This window comes from Sinocyclocheilus anshuiensis, unplaced genomic scaffold, assembly GCF_001515605.1.
Source record: "Sinocyclocheilus anshuiensis isolate Anshui unplaced genomic scaffold, SAMN03320099.WGS_v1.1 scaffold326, whole genome shotgun sequence".
NCBI lineage: Eukaryota > Metazoa > Chordata > Actinopteri > Cypriniformes > Cyprinidae > Sinocyclocheilus > Sinocyclocheilus anshuiensis.
Window position 1 is genome coordinate 1,434,632 of NW_015546098.1, and position 25,298 is coordinate 1,459,929.

General features: G+C 37.0%; 4 protein-coding genes across 7 annotated transcripts; 3 read left to right on the plus strand and 1 right to left on the minus strand.

Annotated features, from left to right (window-relative positions):
* Positions 1 to 556: 556 nt before the first annotated feature.
* LOC107700284 (NADH dehydrogenase [ubiquinone] 1 beta subcomplex subunit 6-like) lies at positions 557 to 3,840 on the plus strand. Its single transcript, XM_016501892.1, has 4 exons — positions 557 to 804; positions 934 to 1,026; positions 2,661 to 2,705; positions 3,769 to 3,840. Exons 1-4 carry the CDS (start codon positions 628 to 630, stop codon positions 3,838 to 3,840), a joined length of 387 nt encoding a protein of 128 aa, XP_016357378.1. The 5' UTR covers positions 557 to 627.
* A 672-nt stretch (positions 3,841 to 4,512) lies between these two features.
* LOC107700322 (E3 ubiquitin-protein ligase Topors-like) lies at positions 4,513 to 9,305 on the plus strand. Of its 4 annotated transcripts, none has more exons than XM_016501950.1 (4): positions 4,513 to 4,659; positions 4,756 to 4,814; positions 6,061 to 8,427; positions 8,479 to 9,305. In XM_016501950.1, the coding sequence occupies exons 3-4, from the start codon at positions 6,064 to 6,066 to the stop codon at positions 9,007 to 9,009; spliced, it is 2,895 nt and encodes a 964-aa protein (XP_016357436.1). In that variant the 5' UTR covers positions 4,513 to 4,659; positions 4,756 to 4,814; positions 6,061 to 6,063; the 3' UTR covers positions 9,010 to 9,305. The 4 variants fall into 4 exon arrangements, with proteins under 4 accessions (XP_016357436.1, XP_016357437.1, XP_016357434.1 ...); XM_016501951.1 differs by having other exon boundaries at positions 6,061 to 7,968; positions 8,020 to 9,305; XM_016501948.1 differs by having other exon boundaries at positions 6,061 to 9,305.
* A 1,963-nt stretch (positions 9,306 to 11,268) lies between these two features.
* Positions 11,269 to 20,419, plus strand: mtap (methylthioadenosine phosphorylase). Its single transcript, XM_016501952.1, has 8 exons — positions 11,269 to 11,374; positions 12,793 to 12,879; positions 13,504 to 13,562; positions 13,673 to 13,840; positions 15,097 to 15,199; positions 15,656 to 15,895; positions 19,784 to 19,906; positions 20,025 to 20,419. The coding sequence occupies exons 1-8, from the start codon at positions 11,351 to 11,353 to the stop codon at positions 20,061 to 20,063; spliced, it is 843 nt and encodes a 280-aa protein (XP_016357438.1). The 5' UTR covers positions 11,269 to 11,350; the 3' UTR covers positions 20,064 to 20,419.
* A 1,064-nt stretch (positions 20,420 to 21,483) lies between these two features.
* Positions 21,484 to 24,407, minus strand: LOC107700285 (cyclin-dependent kinase 4 inhibitor B-like). Its single transcript, XM_016501893.1, has 2 exons — positions 24,074 to 24,407; positions 21,484 to 21,908 (listed from the first exon to the last, which is right to left on the minus strand). Exons 1-2 carry the CDS (start codon positions 24,215 to 24,217, stop codon positions 21,657 to 21,659), a joined length of 396 nt encoding a protein of 131 aa, XP_016357379.1. The 5' UTR covers positions 24,218 to 24,407; the 3' UTR covers positions 21,484 to 21,656.
* Between the last annotated feature and the right edge of the window lie 891 nt (positions 24,408 to 25,298).

The window sequence follows — 25,298 nt, forward strand, 5'->3', positions numbered from 1 at the left end:
TCACCCAAAAATGGAAATGACCTGGAAATGTTCTCATCCTCAGGCCATCCGAGATGTAGATGAGTTTGTTTCTTCATCAGATTTGGAGAAATGTAGCATTGCATAATGGGATGTGACAATGTTTCAGTGTTAATAGATATAACGATATAGATACATAATTGTAACTGTTATATGGCACACCATGTTACATTTTGAGGATGATTTGTTTGTAATAGTTTGTGTTTTGGATAGTTCACTAACCTGCGTGAGAGCACATGATACATCACATCTATTTAATGTCTGCATTTACATCTGCAATATGTCTTGAAGATTGTTTGGTTGTTTCAGAATGTGTGTATAATGTAATTATATTTGTGCACAAATACCAGACATCGGTTAAAACATTGACAAATCTGGCTGAATTGGCAGAAGTGGTAGCTACTAAATAAAGAGCCGTTTGGGGGCCATATGATCCGAATCTCTACTCCGTTTCATCGCATTCCCGATTCGACTCCGGATCAGTAGGTGTCGCCGTGCAAAAGCGATATTTCTGTGGAGTTCTTGAGCTCGCGCTGCTCTCTGGGAGGTTTGTCCTCTTTGGATGTCATTGTGAATTCTAGTTTATTAGAGAAGTAAGAGGGAGTCAGTATGCCTGGCTACACAGCGGATGAAAAGCTCCGCTTCGATCAGTTAACGCAGCTCCGGCGGCGGTGGCTGAAGGACCAGGAGCTCAGCGCTCGAGAGCCCGTCACTGCCGCCGCAACACCCGGCCGCGTGCAGCGATTCTGGGCGGCGTTTCTGGAGCCAAAGACCCTCTGGAGACACGCCATAGATGACCTGTGTGCTGTTTAGAGTAACACATGTTTGCTTTGTGTATGTAGCACGCATTTTAACGGCAGAATACTGTAATAACATGCAGTTTCGTCTTCTGTTCTGGTTACACGGATGAACCAGGCGTTTAAAGCCTGTAATGCAGGTGTGTTTGCTGTGGCGCGGATTCTGATCCCAGCCTGGATCGTGCATTACTATGTGAAGTACCACGTCTCTGTGAGTCCGCACTGGTTCCTGCACTCGCAGTTCTTTACTGGCCTAAAACAACACGGAAGTCCAAGAAATAAAAATAAAACATTGTTGCATATACATTATATAAGACTGTGAAACGTGTTTTTTTTTTTTTATAAACGTTTTTTACATTATTTTTTTGTGTATGATTAACAGTTATCTATTTATATATATATATATATTCACTGTCATTCAAAAGTTTGGGATCAGTAAGACTTGTAATGTTGTTTAAAGAAGTCTCTTCTGCTCTTCACGGCTGCATTTATTTGACCAAAAATACAGAAAAAACACTAATATTGTGAAATATTATTGCAATTTAAAATAATGGTTTTCTAATGTAATGTATTTCTGTGATGCGCAGCTGTATTTTCAGCATCATTACTCCAGTCTTCAGTGTCACATGATCTTCAGAAATCATTCTAATATGCTGATTTGTTATTAATATTGGAAACCGTTTTGCTGCTTCATATATATATTTTTTTTTTTTGGAGCCTGTGATACTTTTTTCAGGATTCTTTGATGAATAAAACGTTAAAAAGAACAGCATTTATTCAAAATAGAAATAATAAATGCTCTTTTTTTTTTTTTACTTTATTCATCAAAGAATCCTGAAAAAGTATCACAGGTTCCAAAAAAAGATTAAGCAGAAAATTCAGCTTTGATCACAGGAATAAATTATATTTTTAAGTATATTAAAATAGAAAACCATTATTTTAAATTGCAATAATATTTATTTTCTGTATTTTTGATCAAATAAATGCAGCCTTGAAGAGCAAAGAGACTTCTTTAAAAAACATTACAAGTCTTACTGATCCCAACCTTTTGACCGACAGTGTTTGTATATATATATATATAACTTATACAAGCTGTTATCTGTTATTACTCATGCATAAAAATACACATGCATAATACTGAGCTAACAACAGTTTAATGTAAACAGTTAGCAAAAGTGACCAGAAATGTACTTTGGATGATTTTTGTCTGTTATGACTGGAATGTTCCAGAAAGCTCTAGAATATTGCAGAATGTTACAAAAACTTCTAGAATGTTATTATTATTAGTAGTACCTTTAAAAACATGCAAAATTAGCAGAAAAACTTCTCTGTGCTAAACCAGTGTTTCATAATTAATGATAGAAGTTGTGAAATTTACCTGACCTAAATATTTACCAGAATATTGATGCTACGTGAAAATAAATAGCACAATAATAATTAGCAACACAGAATTACAGAAGAACCATAAAAAAACTTAAGTGAAGCTAATGTTTGTTACATTGTGTGATTTATATTGTAGAAGTGTTTTTATTGTGAATTCACTGTCCGCTTATAGTTCCAGTTGAGTAATAAAATTGCTTAATATTGATGTGGTTTTTCTTTCAATTCAGTATAACAGTGATCACATAAGGCAATGACTTCTGTCTTATTTCAAAGAATCTCAGATTTATTTCTTTTTTTGTTACATTCAGTTAGTGTAATGTGAATATTTCCATCAAGGGTTGTTGTACTATTGTGTACAAAGGGTTGCAGATAAAATGTAGCACCAAATATCCTTGAGCTTTGGCTGATCATTATCATGCTTCAGTTTAAAGCTCAAATGGTTGATATTTCTTATTTCCACAGAAAATGCCGTATGGAATTGTTGCTCTTAAACCCAGACTGTTTCCTGTAAGTATATTTGGTCCATACAGTTTTATCACCCTAATAATCAGAAGGCGTTTTGTAAATTCAAATAATCATTCATTCGGATGTTTCTAAATGTTCTCATACACACCTTCTTTGAATGTATGTGTGTGCGTGTGTCTGTGTCTGTGTCTGTGTGTGTGTGTGTGTGTGTGTGTCTGTGCGTGTGTCTCTGTCTCTCTATGTGTGTGTGTGTGTGTGTGTGTGTGTGTGTCTCTGTGTGTGTGTGTGTGTGTGTGTGTGTCTGTGCGTGTGTCTCTGTCTCTCTATGTGTGTGTGTGTGTGTGTGTGTGTGTGTGTCTCTGTGTGTGTGTGTGTGTGTGTGTGTGTCTGTGCGTGTGTCTCTGTCTCTCTATGTGTGTGTGTGTGTGTGTGTGTGTGTGTGTCTCTGTGTGTGTGTGTGTGTGTGTGTGTGTCTGTGCGTGTGTCTCTGTCTCTCTATGTGTGTGTGTGTGTGTGTGTGTGTGTGTGTCTCTGTGTGTGTGTGTGTGTGTGTGTGTGTCTGTGCGTGTGTCTCTGTCTCTCTATGTGTGTGTGTGTGTGTGTGTGTGTGTGTGTCTCTGTGTGTGTGTGTGTGTGTGTGTGTGTCTGTGCGTGTGTCTCTGTCTCTCTATGTGTGTGTGTGTGTGTGTGTGTGTGTGTGTCTCTGTGTGTGTGTGTGTGTGTGTGTGTGTCTGTGCGTGTGTCTCTGTCTCTCTATGTGTGTGTGTGTGTGTGTGTGTGTGTGTGTCTCTGTGTGTGTGTGTGTGTGTGTGTGTGTCTGTGCGTGTGTCTCTGTCTCTCTATGTGTGTGTGTGTGTGTGTGTGTGTGTGTGTCTCTGTGTGTGTGTGTGTGTGTGTGTGTGTCTGTGCGTGTGTCTCTGTCTCTCTATGTGTGTGTGTGTGTGTGTGTGTGTGTGTGTCTCTGTGTGTGTGTGTGTGTGTGTGTGTGTCTGTGCGTGTGTCTCTGTCTCTCTATGTGTGTGTGTGTGTGTGTGTGTGTGTGTGTCTCTGTGTGTGTGTGTGTGTGTGTGTGTGTCTGTGTGTGTGTGTGTGTGTGTGTTTTCAGGGAGACACTATATTGGAAACAGGAGAAGTTGTCCCAGATCTTCCGGAAGCAGACAGTTATGGTCATCACTGAAGATGCCAGTTTATGTTCACTGTAGACATGGCTGTCAGCGCTGGTTGTAAAATTTAAATGCTTGTGTGTATACTATGTCAATAAAATTAATTCTACAGATTCTGAATGCTTTTCCTGTGCCTTTAAGTGACAGTAAGATACCCTTCTGGGTAGATTTTGGTCATTGAAATTAAGCTAATTTAATCTTTTTATTATTATTATTATTATTATTTAGTGACATAGATCTCACGTGCAAGAAGAGTCATGTATTATTTTAATTAAAAACAATGAAAAGCCAAGAGTAACATTCTTTAAATTACACCTTTAGTCTTATGCATTTGTTATTGCATGATTTTTATGAAAAAAGTATCATTTTATGTCAAATAAAACAAATAATTAGATGATTTAAAAAAAAAAAAAAAGCAGCAGTGAACTATTCAATTCTAATTGTTTGAATATTAGAATAATTAAATGCTCCTCCAGCTTTGCCGTTGCTATTTTAATCAACAGTTCTCAGAATTGTTTGAGTGTTTTAGTATTTTAAAATTATGAAATTAAAATCATAAACCATATCTAGAAGGAACTGCTTCTCTGATACATAGTTAACGCTTTGTCTGGCGTATGGTTGAAGGGCTTTATTTTGAAGTAAATAGCAGGAAGTTCCGAAAGTTTGACAGCGCGTCAGATCCGTAATGTTCTTGTTTTGTTACGTCACGATCGACCGCCTGAGAGAAGTCGTGTCGTTTCTGGTCATTATTAAACGCGTTATATATTCGCATTCGGAGCAATAACGTGAAATATCGTGACTTGGTCTTTGAAGCGGCACTGGTTTGTTAGGCAGTAAGTTACATGAGATTCAGCTCAACATGTTTTTGTGGATTCTGTAAAGCGTTATTAAAATTATAAATGTTCTTTTGTTTGTTTCGGATACTTAAGCTCAGAGTTCAGAGGATCTGAGTAACTTACTCCCAAAGTTTCAACAAATACATAAAACAGTAAGTTTAAAAACATTTTGAAGGAGATGTTTTCTTTCTCTTTTTTTCCTACGTTTCTGTTTATTATAGAAATGTATTTATTGTGGTTAAATGAACTCAGAAGTCAGTGTGACACTGCATAGTTTTGTTTATATTCTGTTAACATTGTAAAATACCAATATAATGTTGCTCCCGTCATAAAGTAGTTTATTACTAATAGGAAAAATTAAGGTAACACTTTATTTTAAGGTGTCCTTGTTACACGTTACATGTACTCACTATTATAATAATTAATTATGCATAATTATATGCAAGTAACCCTACGCCAAACCCTAACCATATAGTAAGTACATGTAGTTAATTAATATCACTCAGTACTTAAATGTATAATTACTAGTGCTTTCAAACGATTAATCGCGATTAAATTCAAAATAAAAGTGTTTGTTTACATAATATATGTGTGTGTACTGTGTATATCACTCAGTACTTAAATGTATAATTACTAGTGCTTTCAAACGATTAATCGCGATTAATCGCATTCAAAATAAAAGTTTTTGTTAACATAATATATGTGTGTGTACTGTGTTTATTATGTTTATATAAATATACACACATACAGAATATATATTGAAAATATTTACATGTACATTTATATATTTATATAAATATATTTAATATATAAACATAACATGTTTTTGTTAAATATATACATGCATGTGTGTGTATTTATATATACATAATAAATATACACAGTACACACTCATATATTATGTTAACAAAAACTTGTAATTTGGATGCGATTAATCGCAATTAATCGTTCTGACAGCACTAATAATTACACTGTAACAAGGACACCTTAAAATAAAGTGTAACCAAAATTAATAATATGAGTAAACTCGATCGCATAAATAGCGTTTACATGACCGTATTTACTTGTATCTGGCGGACAAAAGGTTTTCAAATATTAATAAACAGTGAAGCTGTTTTGTTAAAATAATACTTTTAAAAATAATAATAAAAGATTATGCTATAGTACCGAAAATTATTTTCTTTTCCACGATCTTATCGTTTTAATGAAGCTTTTTTTTAATTACTATTATTATTATCATCATATCGGGACAGTTGAGTCACCTTTAACATTTTTGCCATTCCCCTTATTCTTTTAATTTATAATGTTATTCAAACTTGAACACTTTATCATTTTACACACAAATGTAGCAAATGCTGAGAACAAGTAGCCTAATAATTCAAACATTTCTTCCGTTAGATCATGGCATCACCGCAGATGAAGGAGCGTCCATCGGGCGCTGTGTTAAACACTATATCAAAAGGAGCATCTCCAGAATCCAAATGCCCGATATGCCTGGATCACTTCAAAAACATATCGTACCTTGATGTGTGCCTGCATAAGTTCTGCTTCTGCTGCATCCGCGAGTGGTCGAAGAACAAAGCGGAGTGCCCTTTATGCAAGCAGCCATTTAATTCAATTTATCACACCATAAAGTCCGAAGATAACTACCAGAGGTTCGACCTGCGACCAACTGAAAACGGCTCATTTGGCAACATGGCAGGGCAGAGATTCAGGTATCGCACCACGCTCACCGGCGAGCGCAGGCTAGCGCCGAGGAGAACGTCATCTCCTCCTGACCACGGGGTCTTATTCGAGGACCTAAGAGGATCTGTTCCTCAGCGGCACAACAGAGATCTCCACAGCATGTTAAGGAGGTTGGCAGAGGAGAGACAGAGGAGAGAGAGCGAGGGAAGGTCTCTGCGGAGTCTTCACGAACAACAAGCGGTTAAATTCAGACGGGCCTTGTACAGGAGAGGCGTGCGAGTCCAGAACGTGCAGGACGGTGGCCGTAGCAGGGAGACTTCTGCAGAGTTCTTCAGAAGAAATCCTGCTTGTCTCCACAGGCTTGTGCCTTGGGTGAGACGAGAGCTGACTGTCCTGTACGGTACTCACGGGTCGCTTGTCAACATAGTGCAGCACATCATCATGACTCTGATCACTCGGCATAACTTGGACGAGCAGGCTGTTCTGCATGAGCTCCGGCCCTTCTTACTGACCCATACAGAGCACTTCTTGCACGAGTTTCTTAGCTTTGCTCGGTCCCCGTTCAACATGGAGGCGTATGACCAGCGCGCCGTTTACGACTTGCCTCGGCCCTCCGGAGAGAGCAGCCATTCGGAAACCTCTGTGATCGCCATCTCTGAGGACGAGAGCGATTCTTTAGTGTCAGGATCCCAGGATTATGCCACTCCTAGTGTGACCTTAAGCCAAGCGCCGTGGGATGATGAGACCCCAGGGCCATCCTACTCCTCAGAGCCATCTCAGGTGTTACCTTTCCATGTGAGGGACTCGGATTCTGATAGTAGCGTAGGGGAGGCAGTAGTGTCTGTCGCCACTGTGCCACGTCAGGACCGTCCGGGAAATCCTGGCACTGTTGCCGTGGAAGAGGAGCATTCCTCTGGCAGTGATGAAGACTGCATGATTATCGGACATGTTAAGCCAGTGTCAGAAAGGACACCGGAACTGGTCCTGCTTTCCTCTGATTCAGAGCAGAATGCCGAGCCGCAGAGCCCTCGAGCACCCCAACACATTCGTTTTACTTCAGAGTCTGATTTGTCTCCCGCTGACGCTCAGAGGAGGCCGACGAGATGCTCTCGTTCGCCTGAGAACACCTCTACTCGCTCAAGAAAAGATAAATGTGGCAAAAGGCATCATGAGAGAGAGCTGTCGGGATCTAGAGAAAGATCCTCATGCAGCAATAGGACTCACTCCTCCTCTCGTGGCAGGAAACACCCATTGTCTAAAGAGAGCAAGCATAAGCGGAGACGAGAAAAAGAGTCAAGCCGCCACACCTCGTCATATTGGCATTCATATAGCCATTACAGTCAAAGCGACAGCAGCAGGAGATGTTATACAGAGACATGCTCATCCTACACCAGCTATTATAGAAGTGTACATCGCTTTCGTTCTCGATCACATGGTAGAAGGCGAAGCAGGGACCGTCAGGACAGAAGTCACTCAAGCAGCCGATCTAGAATCAAGCCTAGCTTCTCCGACCGTCAGGACAGAAGTCACTCGAAGAGCCGATCTAGAATCAACTCTTCCAACAGTCAGGACAGAAGTCGCTCGAAGAGCAATTCTAGAATCAACTCTTCCAACCGTCAGGACAGAAATCACTCTAGGAGCAATTATAGAATCAACTCTTCCAAGCGTCAGGACAGAAGTCGCTCGAGGATCAATTCTAGAATCAACTCTTCCAACCGTCAGGACAGAAATCACTCAAAGAGCCAATCTAGAATCAACTCTTCCAACCATCAGGACAGAAGTCACTCGAGGAGCAATTCTAGAATCAACTCTTCCAACCGTCAGGACAGAAGTCGCTCAAAGAGCAATTCTAGAATCAACTCTTCCAACCATCAGGACAGAAATCACTCTAGGAGCAATTCTAGAATCAACTCTTCCAACCACCAGGACAGAAGTCGCTCAAAGAGCAATTCTAGAATCAACTCTTCCAACCATCAGGACAGAAATCACTCTAGGAGCAATTCTAGAATCAACTCTTCCAACCACCAGGACAGAAGTCGCTCAAAGAGCAATTCTAGAATCAACTCTTCCAACCATCAGGACAGAAATCACTCTAGGAGCAATTCTAGAATCAACTCTTCCAACCGTCAGGACAGAAGTCACTCAAGGAGCAATTCTAGAATCAACTCCAACTCGCATCAGACATCACATCACGATGAACATGGCAGGAAAAAGAAATACAAAACGAAGCATCATGAGGAACCCACAAGGAAAAGTTCTAGTCAGTTGTTCACAGATTCTGTTGAGGATGGTGCAAAAAAGAAAATCAAGAAGCACAAGAAGTTCAAGAGGAAAAGTAGGAGTCCAAGCATAGATGACAGATCTGAGGATCACGGTCGGAAACATCACAAGAAGAAGAAGAAACACAAGAGGAAGAGCAGGAGACATAGTAGTGAGGAGAGGGTGGGAAAAAACAGTCCAGTTCTCATAACAATTCCCAGTGACAGTGACGCTGCTGACCCCAGTGAACCCTCAGCCAGGAATATCAGTGCAGCTGACTCCACGGTCACAATAGCAAGCAGTGCCACAGAAACTCAGCCGCTAGACGTGGAGCAAGAGTCAGCTGCTGGAACTGAATGTAGTTCTGTGGGTGATGCAGGGAATCGCCCCCAGACATTGTGAGTTTACATGTGTGGCAAATCAAGACTGACAAAGGACTACAATTCAGTGTTTTATAAATGGAGAAGAGATTTGTTTTAAATGTGATTTTGATTTGGAGTTTTTGGATATATTTGCATTTGTGATTTTGGAAATGTATTAATTTCAGACTATGCAAGCAAGTTAACAGTCACTAATTTAAAAAGTTTACTGTTCCTGTCGCAAATAAATAAAAAAGGATCATAAAAGTGTCTTTATTTACTGAATGTTGTATTTCTGTGTGTATGTTTGCTTAAAACAGTCTGGAATCAGTTTCATGCACAGGCATTCATTATTCATTTTTTTTTTTTGTCCATTACAGTTTATGATGCATGAACTCAGTGTACTTCCTCAGATTTCTAAAACAATTTCAGAAAATAATCTTTAAATTTAATCAATACATTGATGCCAAAATAAATAGGCCTACTTTGATTTTTTCATTCAGGTATGTTTTTTCTTGGTAGTGCATACTGTACAAACTATTGTAAAAAGAATGTAAAAGTACATTTGATTTTGAATAATCCATGTTTGATGAGATAATACGTGAAATTTAATGCAAAATATGTACAAAAATGTGAACATATTTTTGCAAGGAATATTCCCACTATTTAATATTTCATATACACTACCAGTCAAAAGTTATTGAACAGTAAGATTGTTCATGTTTTTTAAAGAATTGTCTTCTGCTCACAAAGCCTGCATTTATTTGATGCAAAATACAGCAAAAGTTCAAGTTGAGCTTTATTGTCATTCTGCTGCATGTGGGGACATACAGTGGAACGAAATGTCGTGCCTCACAGGACCACGGTGTTACATAAATACAGGCATACAACAATGAAGTAAAACAGTAAAAACCTATACAGTAAAGCAGTAAAAACCTATACACAACTAACCTACTGACTGATTTTGATTATAAATATACTATATATATATATAAATGTTTACCTATACATAAGTTAAAAAAATACAGACTATACGGATGCTTCACATAAACACTGTACCTATACACAGCTAACCTACTGACAGATTTTGACTGAATATACTATATATAAATGTTTACCTATGCATAAATAAAAAAAAAATTAAAAAATACAAAATAAAATACAGACTATACGGATGCTTCACATAATAGTGTACATGTGCAAAGAGAAACATCGTAAGTCAAGCAGCTGGCTGGGGAACAGTGCAGATGATTTGTAGTGCATGAGCATGTAAACACACCTATTACGGAGTCTTTTGTGGGATTATGTACACAAAGCAGTGTGTGTGAAAAGTGTCTAGTGCGCATAGAGGAGAGTGTGTTTCTACAGGTGGTTTGTGCAGGCCCTGTAGCACACTTCGAATTGTTTCAGACAGTTTTTTGTGATGTGGTAAGGTTGGTGAGATGGTCCATGTTTCAGGAGGTAGGGGGTTGTGTGGGGTTTCAGAGGAGGGCGGGGTGATTTGAGTTCAGGGCTCTCACAGCCTGGGGGAAAAAGCTGTTGAGCAGTCTGGCGGAGCGGGCTCTGATGCTCCCTGTAATATTGTGAAATATTTTTACTATTTAAAATAACTGTTCTATGTGAATATCTGTTAAACAGTAATGTATTTCTGTGATGCGCAGCTGTATTTTCAGCATCATTACTCCAGTCTTCAGTGTCACATGATCTTCAGAAATCATTCTAATATGCTGATTTGCTGCTCAAGAAACATTTCTGATTATTATCAATATTTAAAACAGTTGAGTACATTTTTTCAGGATTCTTTGATGAATAGAAAGATCCAAAGATCAGCATTTATCTGAAATAAAAAGCTTTTGTAATATTATACACTCTACCATTCAAAAGCTTGGAGTCAATATCATTTTTTAAATTTAATTTGGGAAAGAAATTATAGAAATTAATACTTTTATTTCACATAGAAACATAGAAAACAGCTGTTTTAAATAGTAAAAATATTTCACAATATTACTGCTTTTTCTGTATTTCTGATAAAAAAAATGCAGGCTTGATGAACAGAAGAGACTTCTTTAAAAAACTTGACTGGTAGTGTACATTTATATAAATCCTGGTTTCTTAGTTCATGCCAGTTACATTATTTTATTGAGGTGTGTTGTCATGATGGCGTTTAATGGGCTAAATCATGCACCATGTTCTTTGAGAATATTGTACTTTCTGGGTATCTTAGAAAAGATTAATTACTGTGCTATCTATCATGTATAGGGCGGGTTTATGTTATCTCTGCTAGAGAACAGTAGGTGGCGCTACTGCGCTTCTTTCTTCTGCGCAGCGCCATCAAACAAGAAAGAACTAGGAAGCTGATGTTACATTTCTACACGTGAAAGAAAATGGCATCGAACAGTCACGTAAAGGTAAATGTAATATTATGATCATGAAATATACGGGTGAACACATGGGTTATGTAAGAAAATAGTTCAGGAGGTGGAACACTGCAGTGTTTTCACATCAACACGCCACTAAGCAAATGTTGCATTGGTTTCTGAAATTAGGCGTGTCCTGAGAACCAGAAAAAGAGTTTTGTGAATTTTGTTGTTGTTTTTATGTCATTACATTGGTTGGAGCATAAGAAACTAATAGAGAGAAATAAAAAAAAAATAAAAAATGATATTTTATTCTATGCTCTTTGTAGAGGATTGAGTTATTTCAAAAAAAGTAAATAGACATGAAAAGGCACGCATAGGCAAAAAGATTGGTTTTTCATTCACTGATCGGTTTTTAGGTTTCAGGCTGTTTTTAACCAAACGTTGCACAAAGATGATTCTCAACTATGTTATGAAAGATATAACAGTATGATTTGATATACTATTTTGCAATATGTGCGTCAAATGTCCATCCGATTCTATACAATGTATCTATACATTGCATCTAATTTGCATATTAATGTGTTCCTGGTGCAAACCATAATGAAAAAAGAAGTGTAATAATGGGAGGAATAACTTGGCAACATTTTCATAAAAATATCTCATATTTCATAGGAATATTGTATAGTTGTGTTTCCCTGAAATGCCTGATTAACAGCTGTTTGTCCTGGTGTCCTCTACAGAAGACATGTATGAAAATTACACCCTGTTTCGTAACAAAAAGCCATATTCCGATTTGAAACCCCATCACATTTTTCTGAGATGTTTATTTATTTTGTGAATTAGTCAGATTTAAATTAAAATTACAAAATAGTATCATATTTCCCTAAGAGTGCTACATTTGATAATTCTGTCAATATCAGTCATATTTAAAGAGCAAGCAGAGGGAGTGTTTATGATCAAACCTCCTGAAAAGCAGCGGTCTCAGAGAATTCACTGAAATATAAAGTCCTCTACAGAGGACAGAAGTCTGTCGGGGTCCCAGGAGGATATACACTGTATTTTTATATTTGTGACATAATTGTAACGTAATTGTATAAATAATTGTAACATTGCAGACTGTTTTGTGCAGACTATACTCTCTACAGTTTATTCACTTTGTATCAAAGACGTTTCATTGTGACAGTTTGTCAGTAAAATAGAATCTAAAACTTACGAAACAACTATCCTATATTTTGGTTGACATGTTGAAATAATGAAATCACTATGAAGTGACTCTCTTACAGCTCCCTGATTGAAATTAGAACTAAAAACAAAAGTGCAATTCTACATAATTCTGTCAAGTGCATCGTACTTGTTTCACGTCACTCTTAATATTCGTGAGTGTTGAACATGTTTGAATTGAATCGACCCCCTGCAGACGCCCATCCCACATTCAGAGACGTCTGTAATCTGTCATGTTCTCATAGATAGGAATAATTGGAGGATCTGGTCTCGATGATCCGGATATTCTGGAGGGGAGGACAGAACGGTATGTAGTCACTCCATTTGGAAAGGTGAGTGTCTCTGCATTGTGTCTGCTGTACTTTCTAGCATGCATGATTATTGGAGAGCACATTTGGAAATTAATATGTGAGCCTGGAGCACAAAAGCAGTCTTAAGTCGCTGGGGTATATTTGTAGCAATAGCCAACAATACATTGTATGGGTCAAAATTATAGATTTTTCTTTTATGCCAAAAATCATTAGGATATTAAGTAAAGATCATGTTCCATGAAGATATTTAGTAAATTTCCTACCGTAAATATATCAAAACTTAATGTTTGATTAGTAATATGCATTGCTAAGAACTTAATTTGAACAACTTTAAAGATGATTTTCTCAATATTTAGATTTTTTTGCACCCTCAGATTCCAGATTTTCAAATATTGTCCAATCCTAACAAACCATACATCAATGTTAAGCTTATTTATTCAGCTTTCAGATGATGTAGAAATCTACATTTTGAAAAATTGACCCTTATGACTGGTTTTGTGCTCCAGGGTCACATATGTGCATTTGCTTTAATTAAACTGAGAAAATGCCAATCATGGTTTGCTTGGTCACCATAATATATTAACAGCTGATAGGCAGAGCCAGAAGTGTATTTATTCATTCTCATGTCCTCCTCTCTTTCAAAAGCCATCTGATGCTCTGATTTTGGGCAAAATAAAGAATGTTGATTGTGTGCTTCTTGCAAGGTGGGGGTATATACAATACTATACAATACAGTATACAATGTTTTGACTTACACTTGAAATATCTGCTGGTTTATGTATTTATTTTGCATTAACTTTTCCCCTTCTGCAAGGCATGGGAGACAACACACCATAATGCCCACCAATGTGAATTACCAGGCCAATATTTGGGCCTTGAAGGAAGCGGGCTGCACTCATCTGTTAGTCACCACAGCATGTGGTTCTCTCAGAGAAGACATCCAGCCTGGGGACATCGTTTTGATTGACCAGTTTATTGATCGGTTAGTGTTCAGTTTAACGATTGGAGGAAATACGGAGCTAATCAACAATACTGTATGAAACAGACAATGAGATATCCTTTGTTGAAGGCATTTATTTGAAGGTGAATTTAAACCAAAGCTTCACAACAAGACGAGCTGAAACTTGCTTGTAGAAGAAGTTTGTTTCAAGAAAAGTCAGTTCATTGCAATGCCTGCAGAGTCCTTTTTTATGACAGTTGCCGTACAATGTGCATTAACGGTTAAAGAGTGTGGATCAGGATTTATGAATGTGTTTCTTTTTCTCTAACTTTCTGTCACTTTCAAATGTTGTTATAAAATGAGTATGTTCCTATATTATTCTAACCCTAATCCAAACCATAGGAACATAGGGCCCTTGAAACATAGGACCCTGGGAACATGGGAAATTACTAAAAATGTGTCTTTTTTGCTGTTTTTCACACAGCTTTTGTGCTCCCTTGGAAATTAACGATAAAGATATTCTAACAGTCCAACTCAAATCTGTTATTTGGCGTTCAATGACATGCTACTTTTTTTAAATAATAATCAACATTAATATTCATGGAAGACAGTAAGCCTACATTTGATTTGATTTTGAGCAAAACTGTAGCCAGGAGTGATTTTTTTTCTCCATATCCATTTAATATTAATTTTACTAGAGAAAAATGTTTATGGAGGAACATAAAGTATATTTTAGCTGAATGTCAGAAAAACTTTGAGAGAAGGTACCAATGGAAGCCTGTTTCCGTCACGTTATGAATTAAAATAAAAAACAAAGTAATTGCGACTTTGCACCACGAAATTCAGACTTTATAACTAACAATTGCAAGCTTATGTAAAAGTACAAATTGCAAGTTTATATCTCACAATTCTGATGCAATTACCTTTTTTATTTTTATTGAGTGGCGGAAACAAGCTTCCACAGATACGTCTGTCGATTAACACAAACGGGCGTAAAATTTGAACATTATTTTCTTTGAGTATACACATACTACTGCCATAATAGGTCTTTGGATAGGTCTCAAAATCCTGCTTTTGGTGCTGTTGGATTATTATCAAACTTCAAACCCGTTGATGACGCTTCATTCATTGTAGAAGAGAAGATTTGTCTGTATGATTTTAAGAACCACCCTGACCTTGAGGGCATGAGTACAGACTGCTGTGTGATGCTTGCTTGCTTCTTGAGTTTGGTGCATATTCATATTTCCTTTTCTTCTTAATTTCCACACCAAAATGTCCCACACCTCGCTGAATTCAAGGACAGCGAAGCGTGTTCAGACGTTTTATGACGGGCAGCCCACCAGCCCCACAGGTGTGTGTCACATCCCTATGGCTGACCCTTTCTGCAGCAAGACTAGAGAGGTCAGTGACATTTCCCAGCTCTCTAGCCGATATCCCATATTATACAACGGAGAGTTCCGGTCCTTGATTCTGATTGGCTGAGACGCGTTCGAAGCTGTTGTAAATGACTCTACAAAGTAACATACACCTTTGTTTACGTTTGTGTGTTGCTCGGCAACCACTTTGTTGCAACCACAACTGTTTCTGAGGAGCTACATTGTTTGGTGGAAGAATACTGTTTTTATTAATATCATTACACTTTATTTGCTCTGTTTTGTTTTGTGAAACCTTACTACGTATATGGAATAACCGTTTTATAAAAGCAATAAGCCCCGTGAAGCTGTGGTTTACAGTGAATTTATAACAGCTAAGCTAACAACGCCCCTTAGCTGTTATAAATTCACTGTAAACCACGGCTTCTTGGGGCTTATTGCTTTATTCTTACTCTGTTCACCTTTGTCTTACCTGTTCTTGTAGGTGCTCCTGGAGGTTGCGCAGGGACTCGGTGTGAAGTGTCACCCCCGAGGGACAATGGTGACCATAGAGGGTCCTCGTTTCTCCTCTCGGGCAGAGAGCCTCATGTTCAGACAGTGGGGCGCTGATGTTATCAACATGACCACAGTCCCCGAGGTGGTTCTTGCCAAGGAGGCCGGGCTGTGCTATGCTAGTATTGCAATGGCAACTGATTATGACTGCTGGAAAGAGCACGAAGAGGCGGTGAGCCCATAGAAACCTCAGTCTGTGTGTGTTTACCTACATAACCATATTTCGGGGACTGACAGACAGTGTTGGGGACAGTAATGTGTTACAATTAGGGTTGCAAAAAGGTGGGAAAATTTCCAGTAAATTTCGGAAACATTCCATTTTTTTAAATATTCCAGGGATTTTTGGAATGTTTCTGGAAATTTTCCAACCCTACTTACAATATTGCGTTACTCCATGAAAAAGTAGCTAATTGTGTTACTTATGGAAAGTAATGCATTACTTTTGCTTTACTTTTGTTCACTCGGGCTAGGCATGCTTATTTGTTTTTAATAACAAAAACCCCAAAAGTTATATTTTTGGCAGCTGTAAAGGGCCTTTCAGACCAAAAGTGAAATGAATAAGCCTCAGGCTGAAGAAAGAGTCTCTGTCTCTCTCGACATGAGGACAGGAGAGCTGTCAGTCAGTGCATGGGGAAACAAAGTAACTTGTGTTACTTATTTAAAGAAGTAACTCCGATATTTCATCGTAAATTTAAAAGAAAAAAGTAATTTGATTACATAACTCACGTTACTTATAATGCATTATCTGGCAGATAAATATGACAAGACCTGTTTTTCAGGATATTCAAGGGTATTCTCCTTTGTCAAATAATGTGAACATGTGGGAAATAGGCAATATTTCTTTGTAATGGTGTTTTACCACCATCTGCCTTTAATACAGCTTCCAACCTTAGAATACTTTTGTATAATTTTTAAATAGTCTCCAGCTCAGAATATCATTTTTATTTGAATTATCACTCAGTGGGTTATTTATCCATGTCTTTGGAAGGCTTTTGTCTTTCAATAATGTAATGTTTAATGCACCTCATGTTGTAGTTAACAGCGAATGGAATATATTTTCTTTCTCTTTGTATTTTTATATAAATACGGTATAATATTATCCTGTTTATGTGCAATGTGATAAATGAGTTAGGTCACAAGTAATCTAGAAGTAATCAAAAAATAGTTCGATTATATTACCTAAAATGTGTAATTTGATGCATTACGTAACTATCTAAAATCGTTGACGTGTAATCTGTAATCAGTAACGGACTACAATTTGCAAGTAATCTACCCAGCACTGTTTTTTAATAATATTTAAGGTGATTTGTCTGGCCAGGGCAGATGTTGAAGTTCATGTTGGTGCTCCAGCTGTGATTGAATTTTTAGGGTTAGGTTATTTATGCAATAATTATGATTTTTTTTTTTTCATTGAAAATATCAATATTTTTATATTACTTTTCAATTATGGCAGTATTCCATGTTAAAATGGAGACAATGCCTTTTAAATCCAATTTTTGAAGGCAGATTAGTTCCATCTGGTGGGAGTGAAAAAAAGCATTGAAATTCTGTGGTTTAGCCACTAGATCCCTATAGAGCTCTATAGAAAAGGTTTATAAATTCTCTAGTTGTTTTTAGACATAAATACTTTTTTTTTTTTTAAGTTGTGGATTTGGATTTATATTTAGACATTCTCAAAGACAACTTTTTATAAAGGTTTAGATTTTTTTTGTTGAAATGTTGATTTGAAATGTCAGTTTTTGCATAAATTTTACTACAGTCAAACCTGAACACAAAGAAAGACATTTTATTACACATAACATCAGAGTTCAACAAAAATTAACAGGAATGCTTTATTGGAGGTTAATCAATCTGATTTCAATCTCTTATTTGAGTCTTCTTCTTGTTACACACCAGTTCATTTGTGTGTGTATATAATAGTATGTGTGTGTGTGTGTATAACAGTGTGTGTGTCTGTGTGTGTGTCTGTGTGTGTGTGTGTGTCTGTGTGTGTGTCTGTCTGTGTGTCTGTGAGTGTGTCCGTGTGTATGTGTCCGTGTGTGTGAGTGTGTGTCCGTGTGTGTGTGTGTGTGTGTGTGTGTGTGTGTCTGTTTTGCACTCTTGATATTTTAGAGTGTCACCCCTTCATTGCTGTGCACTTTTTTTTTTTTGCATCGTGAATGATTTGTAGATTGTACACACAACGAATTCTCTGTATTTTTGTGTATTTCCCATTCATTTCCAATGGCGGTCATTTTTGACTGTGAAAAACACAAGTGTGACTTTTTTTTTTAATGACCGTTTAGTGTTTTCGAATCAAGTCCACGATTTTTATTATTATTATTGTTGTTTGTGGTCACATAGCTTGTTTCGTACCATTCCGATGAAGCAGCGATTTTTAAAATTTCACCAAAAAAAGAATTCCGGTCTAAAATGACCGAACAACAGCAGAGGGTTCAAGTCACTTGAGTTCATGCCAGTAGTCGTCTTTCGCTGTACATGCACAGCTGCACGCTTCTGATGTTACTCCCACACAGACCAAACAAACCCTGCACAGGAGGCACTCATCAGTGTGTGCGGGGAAAGACAAGGCGTAAGATTTCCTCAATCAGACGAGTGAATGGACAGTGTTTCAACTGCAGTCTATTTTTATTCACCAAGAATGTGCCAAAATACACAGATTCACAAGGATCGCATGCTAGAACGGTATAGAGATTTGAAGTTCATGCACAGGTCATGCATTGACATTCTTTTCCATCTTGTAATCATGATTAAAGTTGTTTTTTCAATCAAAAAGAGAAAAAAATAACTAATGCATGGCTAATATTAAACTTAAAGATATTAAATAACTATATTCCTGTCACATTTAACCTAAATGTATTGATTAATTTTTTCTATATGTAATATGGCCTGATTGATAAATGAACTGATATGTTTTTTTAAAGCTACTCTAAGTAACCTTTGTGCTTCTAGGCAGTTACAAAAATAAAAGTTCTTGCAAAATCCCGTTGTTTTGGTTGCACTTTTGCTCTGCTTCTCTGTGCTGATGAATGTGTGTGGCACAAGACATTTTATCAGAGCAGATGGACAAATGTTTGTTTGTTTTTTAAACTGGTGATTCCCTGGAGGTTTGCACTTTCGAATTACGGATGGTGAATTTTCCTGGTTCGCTTTGACAACAAATGCGAATGATGTGTGTATGCAGTTTCCTGTGAAATCCATTGCCTTATTGCCACATAAAAGCCTCTTGTTATTAGAGTGGTTTTTCATTTTCATTCTATCTAGACCGTATGCATTTTGAAACTGTATTTTTTTTATGCCATTTCAGAGAAAGGACATCATAAAATGCAAATGTGGTCAAAGTTGTTTATATGTTATTAGATGTAGAAGGGTTGTTATAGGGTATGTGTTGTAGGCTGGTAGTTTGCTGCAGTGTTTGCTTCCCCTCGCAGTTCAGAGTCCTCCTTCCGAGTTTCCGAGTTGCTTCACCACATCCTTCTGTCTCTGTTCCGGATTCTCCGTCTCTCTCTGACTCATGCACACATAATCACACATATTTTGCTGCCAACAAATTAGTCGGATCCTCTAAAGGCAAACATTGGTGATAAAAAATTTGTCTGTAGTTCAGTTTTCTTTCTTGATCACATGGATTTTTCTGGTTGCTGTCTTGATTCAATAGGTTGGCTGTAGATTCATTGTCCTCTGCAGAATTTGAACACACAATGTAACTCTTGACGAAGTCTGGCATTAATTAGAGACAATAGTCATCTGTTGCTTGTGCGTAGAATGTCTTCCAGTTTCAGTTTGAACTTGTGACAGGTTATTCATGACTCGTGACAACCTTATCTGTGAAGCCACACAGACTCATAGAGACGTAGCAGTGTTTTTTTTTAAGAATAGATGCAATCATGTTAAGTTCATAATGCATTGCTCTTTTTACTGGCCAGTCATATCCTAAAAGTTTATGATCTCTTGCTGGTCCATGCTTTCAATGTGCCACTATTTGTATTTTTTCCTACATATTTTTTAAACCTGCATATACCAAACATAGCTACATTATTATTATTATTGTTTATTCCAGGTGTGTGTGGACAATGTTCTGAAAACCATGAAAGAGAACGCAAATAAAGCGAGCAGCATCCTACTCACAGCAATCCCGCAGATCTGTCAGATGGACTGGGAGAGCACAATAAATGCACATAAAGTGAGTTTAAAGCTCAGATTTGTTTGAATGTATGTTTTTATATAATAGTTGTTTTTTTCTTAATATGACATCTATGTTGAGTTGAAACGTTCCATGTCACATGATATTTGTTTTTCAGCTGATGTCACAGTCTTCAGTAATGTTGCCCAAACATTAAAGCACTGGGACACTGAGAAGCCGTCAAGATGCTGTCATGTATCTGCAAACATGTGTCACATTCTTATCAGTATTACCCTAAATAAAAAGGAGGAGGGGGGGGTTGTTTGTCAGCCATGGCTGTTATTTTTCCTTCCATAATAGTGTTTAAAAATACAATTAGTATTATGCATGGAAGCATTGCAGAGGACAGGATCTTTTGATTGTCACATTGTTTTTCAGTGCCTTTTAATACTAGCAGTAGTGTTGTTACTCCATGAAGTACCTTGGATATAAATCAAAATACAAGTATTTTTGGTTGGATATAAAACTAAATACGTCTCTCTTAAAAACAAATAAATGTATGCTGTTTTGTCTATGCAGATTGTGTGGGTTATTATTCATTGTGTCACACCCCTGATCCATTTTGAGTCAGCAGCACATTTACTCTTCCAGAGTTTTGTGAAGAACAGATACATATTTGTTACAAAATCTGCTAAACTTTGGGTGCTTGTCAGAAGAAAAGAAAAAAACTCCTGCATTTTTCTGTTCAGTGTTTTTGCCTCGAGCAATCTGAACAGATCTCTGTGTATCATGTTGCTTTTATAATATTTCTGCTTTCAAAAGAGAAAGTCTGACTGATTTCGGATCCAATTCTAATTATTTTCTGTTCCTTTCTGCGTGTTTCCAGCTTTACTGTATCCGGAGTAATGTGTAGCAATCCATCTCTTTAAAGACAAACTCTCAAATTAACAGGCTCTCTTTACATTTGTCTTTTGCACTCTATGCAAAATCGAGCTTTACAATATTACATATTTTATTTTATTTAGCTGAACTCTTTCACAGTACCTGCATCTGTATTTCGCACAGGGGTTTTTTTTTTTGCAGCAGCAGCAGCAGGTAAAATTGTGTAATAAGATTTGCGTAAAAAATGACATCAATAATAACAACAAACTTTACTTTCCGCACAAGATTAATATAGCTTTGCACTCAAAGTTGCGCGGCGATGCTCGACAGAACCCAGTTTATGCGTTATGAAGAACAAAACGTTTTTTTTAAGTGTGTGTGGTGGCATATAGAGAGTTGCATTTATCATAAAACATCATAATCTTAACGAAAATATCTTATTTACAACAACAAAAAAAGAGAACTGAGAAATATTACTATTTTATGTAAATCACGTTGCGTTGAGCGCAAACTCAGAAAACGGATGATTTCGTTATCTTTTCTCGATTTGACTCATCATTCACCATGCTAAGTTAATATCAAATATTTTTAGATTATCAAATCTATTAGCCATATAGACTAACGCTGTGTCTAGATAGGCTGACATTGTCATTAATTCTAGACTTCAAATTTGAGGTTTCTTTCCATGATACATTGTTGCCGCATGTATTAAAAATGAACAATAGTGACCCAAAAATTCACAAAGGAAACTAAAGATACTTCAAATGTTTAATACTCCCAATAGCATATAAATCCACAAACAATATTGTAAAGTGATTACAAATATATCAAGTGCATTAACTAACCGCTGCGCTTATTCCTTTACGTTTTCAAATAAACCTTTCATATTATGTGATAAATATGTAACAAAAAAAAAAACCTTTAGCGTTTAAATACTTCTGAGAAGTTCAGCCACGTCCACATGGCCAGTCTGCAGCGCCACATCCACGGCTCGTAACTGGCTGTGATCTGCTGCGCTGGGGTCGGCCTTAAAGCGGATTAAAAGCCGCACTGTGTCCATGAATCCGGTTCTGGCTGCATCGTGCAAAGGAGTGCTTCCAGTCCCGGGATCAGCCACATTAGGATCTGCTCCATATTCCAGCAGCAGGCGAGCCACAGGTGTGTTACCCATCATCATCACCTGCGGGGGGGGAGATGCTCAACAATGTTTTGAAGCGCTCTTTATATATACTATATATATATATATATATGTTATCAAGGCCTTGGTAATAGCTTGTCAATCACTGAGGAAGAGATTTTTTTCGTTCGGTAAGAACATTGTAGTGCATATTGTAGGCTTTACAAACGAAATTATTTAAATAATATAACTGCTCATGTTGTAACATTTGTTTTGTGGTTTTATTATGACTTGATACTGCCTTTAGTTGCGTGCGTATCCATGAGTCTGCACGTGCGCTTTGTGATAATCATGAACATATTTCGTTAAAAGTTTAAAATATTTCACTTATCTTACCAATCAGCCTGAAAATAGGTCTAAACTCATCTACAGTTTTCGTTTGGACGCCCAAATATTACTCAAACAGGTAGCACTTGCTGAAACTGCCTCCTTCATCTCCGCTCACAAAACTCTACAGTGCTCAACACATCTATTATACCTCCTGTCACAAACGTGGTTAAAACTAAAAATGGTATTGTCATTTATTAGGCAAATAACAGACAGAAACAACCAAATAGTCTTTATTCACACATAATAACCAAAAAACTGCATATTTTGCATGGCCTCCTTTGGCCTTGCATTCTTGCTGGCATTGTTTTTATGCACTTTTCCACAGTCTCTGTTGTTATTGACTTCCAAATAGTTTCTAGTTGTTCCCAAATATGAGCTTTTTGTTAAACTTTTGTGCAATCTATCTTTGAACCCATTCAATCCCAACAGTAATTATATTTCAGCATTAGAAACACGACTGTGACTAAAGAGCTTAAACAGAAACATAAAAAAATATTTTTGTAATCATACTGCTATAGTTCATACACTCTAAAAAATAAAGGTGCTTCAAAAGGTTCTTCACAGCGATGCCATAGAAGAAGCATTCAGTCAAAGGTTCTTTAAAGAACCATCTCTTTCTTAGCTTTTTATAATCTGAAGAACCTTCTTTCGCCACAAAGAACCTTTTGTGAAACAGATGTTAAAAGTTCTTTATGGAACCGTTTAGACAAAATGGTTCTTCTATGGCACCACTGTGAAGCAGCTTTATTTTTAAGAGTGCAAGGCAGCTGTGGCACAAACCTTAGCTACATTGGGTGCTGGTCTAATAAATGTGTTAAGCACTGTTAATGTAATTGCAAACAAGACCATGCATGCACTCATTGTCGCATTTCTGAAAACACCCTTTTTACAACTTTCTTTGAAGGAAGTAAAACATTTGAAAATGATTTTGTAAATGAAATATAAGTGAATGACAAATGAGCTGAGCTCTAAAAAGACTATCCGCACTTTCTGTGATGGCCAGAGTCTGAAGTGCTGGAATATTATTATACCTGTAACAGCTGGCTTCTCTAAAGAATTGATCAGAGAAAACACTGGATTTTTCTACTTGAGCTAACCTTCTGTTATCAGATAAGTTTATTATATGAAATGTTGTTATTATAATTATCACATGAAGCACATTTAATTAATTGTTTTGTGTTTTTTTGCGACGTTGAAAAACTCTTTTAAAGTACAATTATAGAATGGGATACATTTTTTTATTTTGAAGCACATGATTCTACATCGTCTTTTGTGAGTGACAATGTTGCTAAGAAAGTCGCAACTATATATTCAATTTAAGACAAATAAAACAGCAAAGATGTGATACTTTTTATTCTACGAGGATAAACACGTCTGGCCATTTAATGGTTTTTACTAGAAATGTTTCAGGCTTAGACACTTCCAAATAGCTACACCTATAAGTATATATTATACACATTTTTAAAAATATGAATCATATTCTAATACATTGTGCGAATCAATAAAACTAAAATAGATTTTTCAGCAACATAATTAAAAGTTATTAGAATTGCATGTATAATATAACCGTGCATTATAGTCTAAATATGGCTAAAATGTTTGCAATTAGTGTAAATATTAAATTGAAGTAAATTTTAAAAAAGCATATTTTAAACAGAGCGTAAGAAAGAATTAAGCAAAATCCCAAAGTTGGCCTGTTTTATAACATGCAATAATTTGCCCTTTTGGACAATATTTTCTTAAGTGCCTTTGCATTTTGATATTTAATATCGCATATCTGCAGTCCGTCTTATGCATGCATCTTCTTCTTTATTCTTTACACATGTCTGAAAACCTACCTGTATGGGTGTTCTTCCGAATCTGTTCACGCCGTTCACATTCACTCCGTTAGAGAGTAAAACCCGAACACGCTCCGTGTCTCCAGTCGCGGCTGCTTTGCTCAGTTCCTCCTCGGCGTGCATCATCATCCTCATCTTCATCATCAATCCTCTGAAGAATTTCGCGTTGACAGCTCAAAGCAATGAGGATGATAGTCTGCTACAAATATATTCACACTTCACATTGTATTTTAATTCTCCTCAGAGCTGCGTAAACGCGTTAAATCGGCTCCTTTATAAAGGTGCTGTGTCTAATATTGATCACAGGCTGAGAGATATATGTTCGGACTTGCCTGCTCTGTTATGAGCGTCACGGCAAGCGTGCTGCAGTCGTGCGTGTTCTGCGCATGCGCACTCAAGCAGCTGACCCAGGAAGACTCTGCTGCTGCTGCTGCAGTGACAGTGAAGCAGCAAGCAGAGATTCTGTTCATGTTCTAAAAACTGCTTTTAAAGATATTAAAGGAACTATCACGAGAACGAACGAGTATTCTTTGTCGGTGTCCACAATCAGAGTCCTGAAACATTCAAGCAAATGCTTGCATTTTGTAAGTTAAGGCTCTTCGAGAAGAATGGCTAAGTTAGCCTACCCAGGCAAAATCAGCATTTTTCAGAGCATGCATTTCTGAAAGAGGTGTTATGCATAGCTAATCACGTTGACTCGATCAGAATAAGTTCCTCATAAGTTAACTATAGATTTAGAAATGAATTGTTCGATACGGAGGAGCCTATCTTTCCATAGTAGTTAGTTATTTAGTCATAATTTCACGAGTCACGTAAGGGACGCCTTATGAGCCACATCAGTCATAATAAAGTCTACATTATGACATGCATAGGTTTTAGAGGCATAAATAGGACAGGCATATGAGTACATATGTAAGTATATATGCCCATATTTTAATTGAAGATATGCCATAAAAGCAACTATGCGAATTCAAATTGAATGATTTCACTCAGTTATGTTTGAATGAGTCGTGAAGATGTCAGAAATGTATGAAACCTAAAAGCTTTGATTTTCAACATAATACAAAATGTCACAGATCACTATTTTCCATAGGCACCAAATTAGATCATTTGACCTAAAAACCATTTTGATAAATGAACACAAATGTCGATATTCTTTATAACACGTATTAAAAGTGCACTCAGTCGTTTTGTCCTCATTAAAAACATGAAGAAATGTGGACAA

Bases quoted from the DNA above. Each gene is read 5' to 3' on its own strand.
- LOC107700284 (XM_016501892.1), top strand. From the start codon at position 628: ATGCCTGGCTACACAGCGGATGAAAAGCTCCGCTTCGATCAGTTAACG. The intron at 805-933 runs GCCATAGATGAC...CGGATGAACCAG, and splicing joins CAAAGACCCTCTGGAGACAC to GCGTTTAAAGCCTGTAATGC. The intron at 2,706-3,768 runs GTAAGTATATTT...GTGTGTTTTCAG, and splicing joins TTAAACCCAGACTGTTTCCT to GGAGACACTATATTGGAAAC.
- LOC107700322 (XM_016501948.1), top strand. From the start codon at position 6,064: ATGGCATCACCGCAGATGAAGGAGCGTCCATCGGGCGCTGTGTTAAAC.
- mtap (XM_016501952.1), top strand. From the start codon at position 11,351: ATGGCATCGAACAGTCACGTAAAG. The intron at 11,375-12,792 runs GTAAATGTAATA...ATGTTCTCATAG, and splicing joins CATCGAACAGTCACGTAAAG to ATAGGAATAATTGGAGGATC. The intron at 13,841-15,096 runs GTTAGTGTTCAG...GCTGAATTCAAG, and splicing joins ATTGACCAGTTTATTGATCG to GACAGCGAAGCGTGTTCAGA.
- LOC107700285 (XM_016501893.1), bottom strand. From the start codon at position 24,217: ATGATGAAGATGAGGATGATGATGCACGCCGAGGAGGAACTGAGCAAA. The intron at 21,909-24,073 runs GTAGGTTTTCAG...CCCCCCCCGCAG, and splicing joins TCGGAAGAACACCCATACAG to GTGATGATGATGGGTAACAC.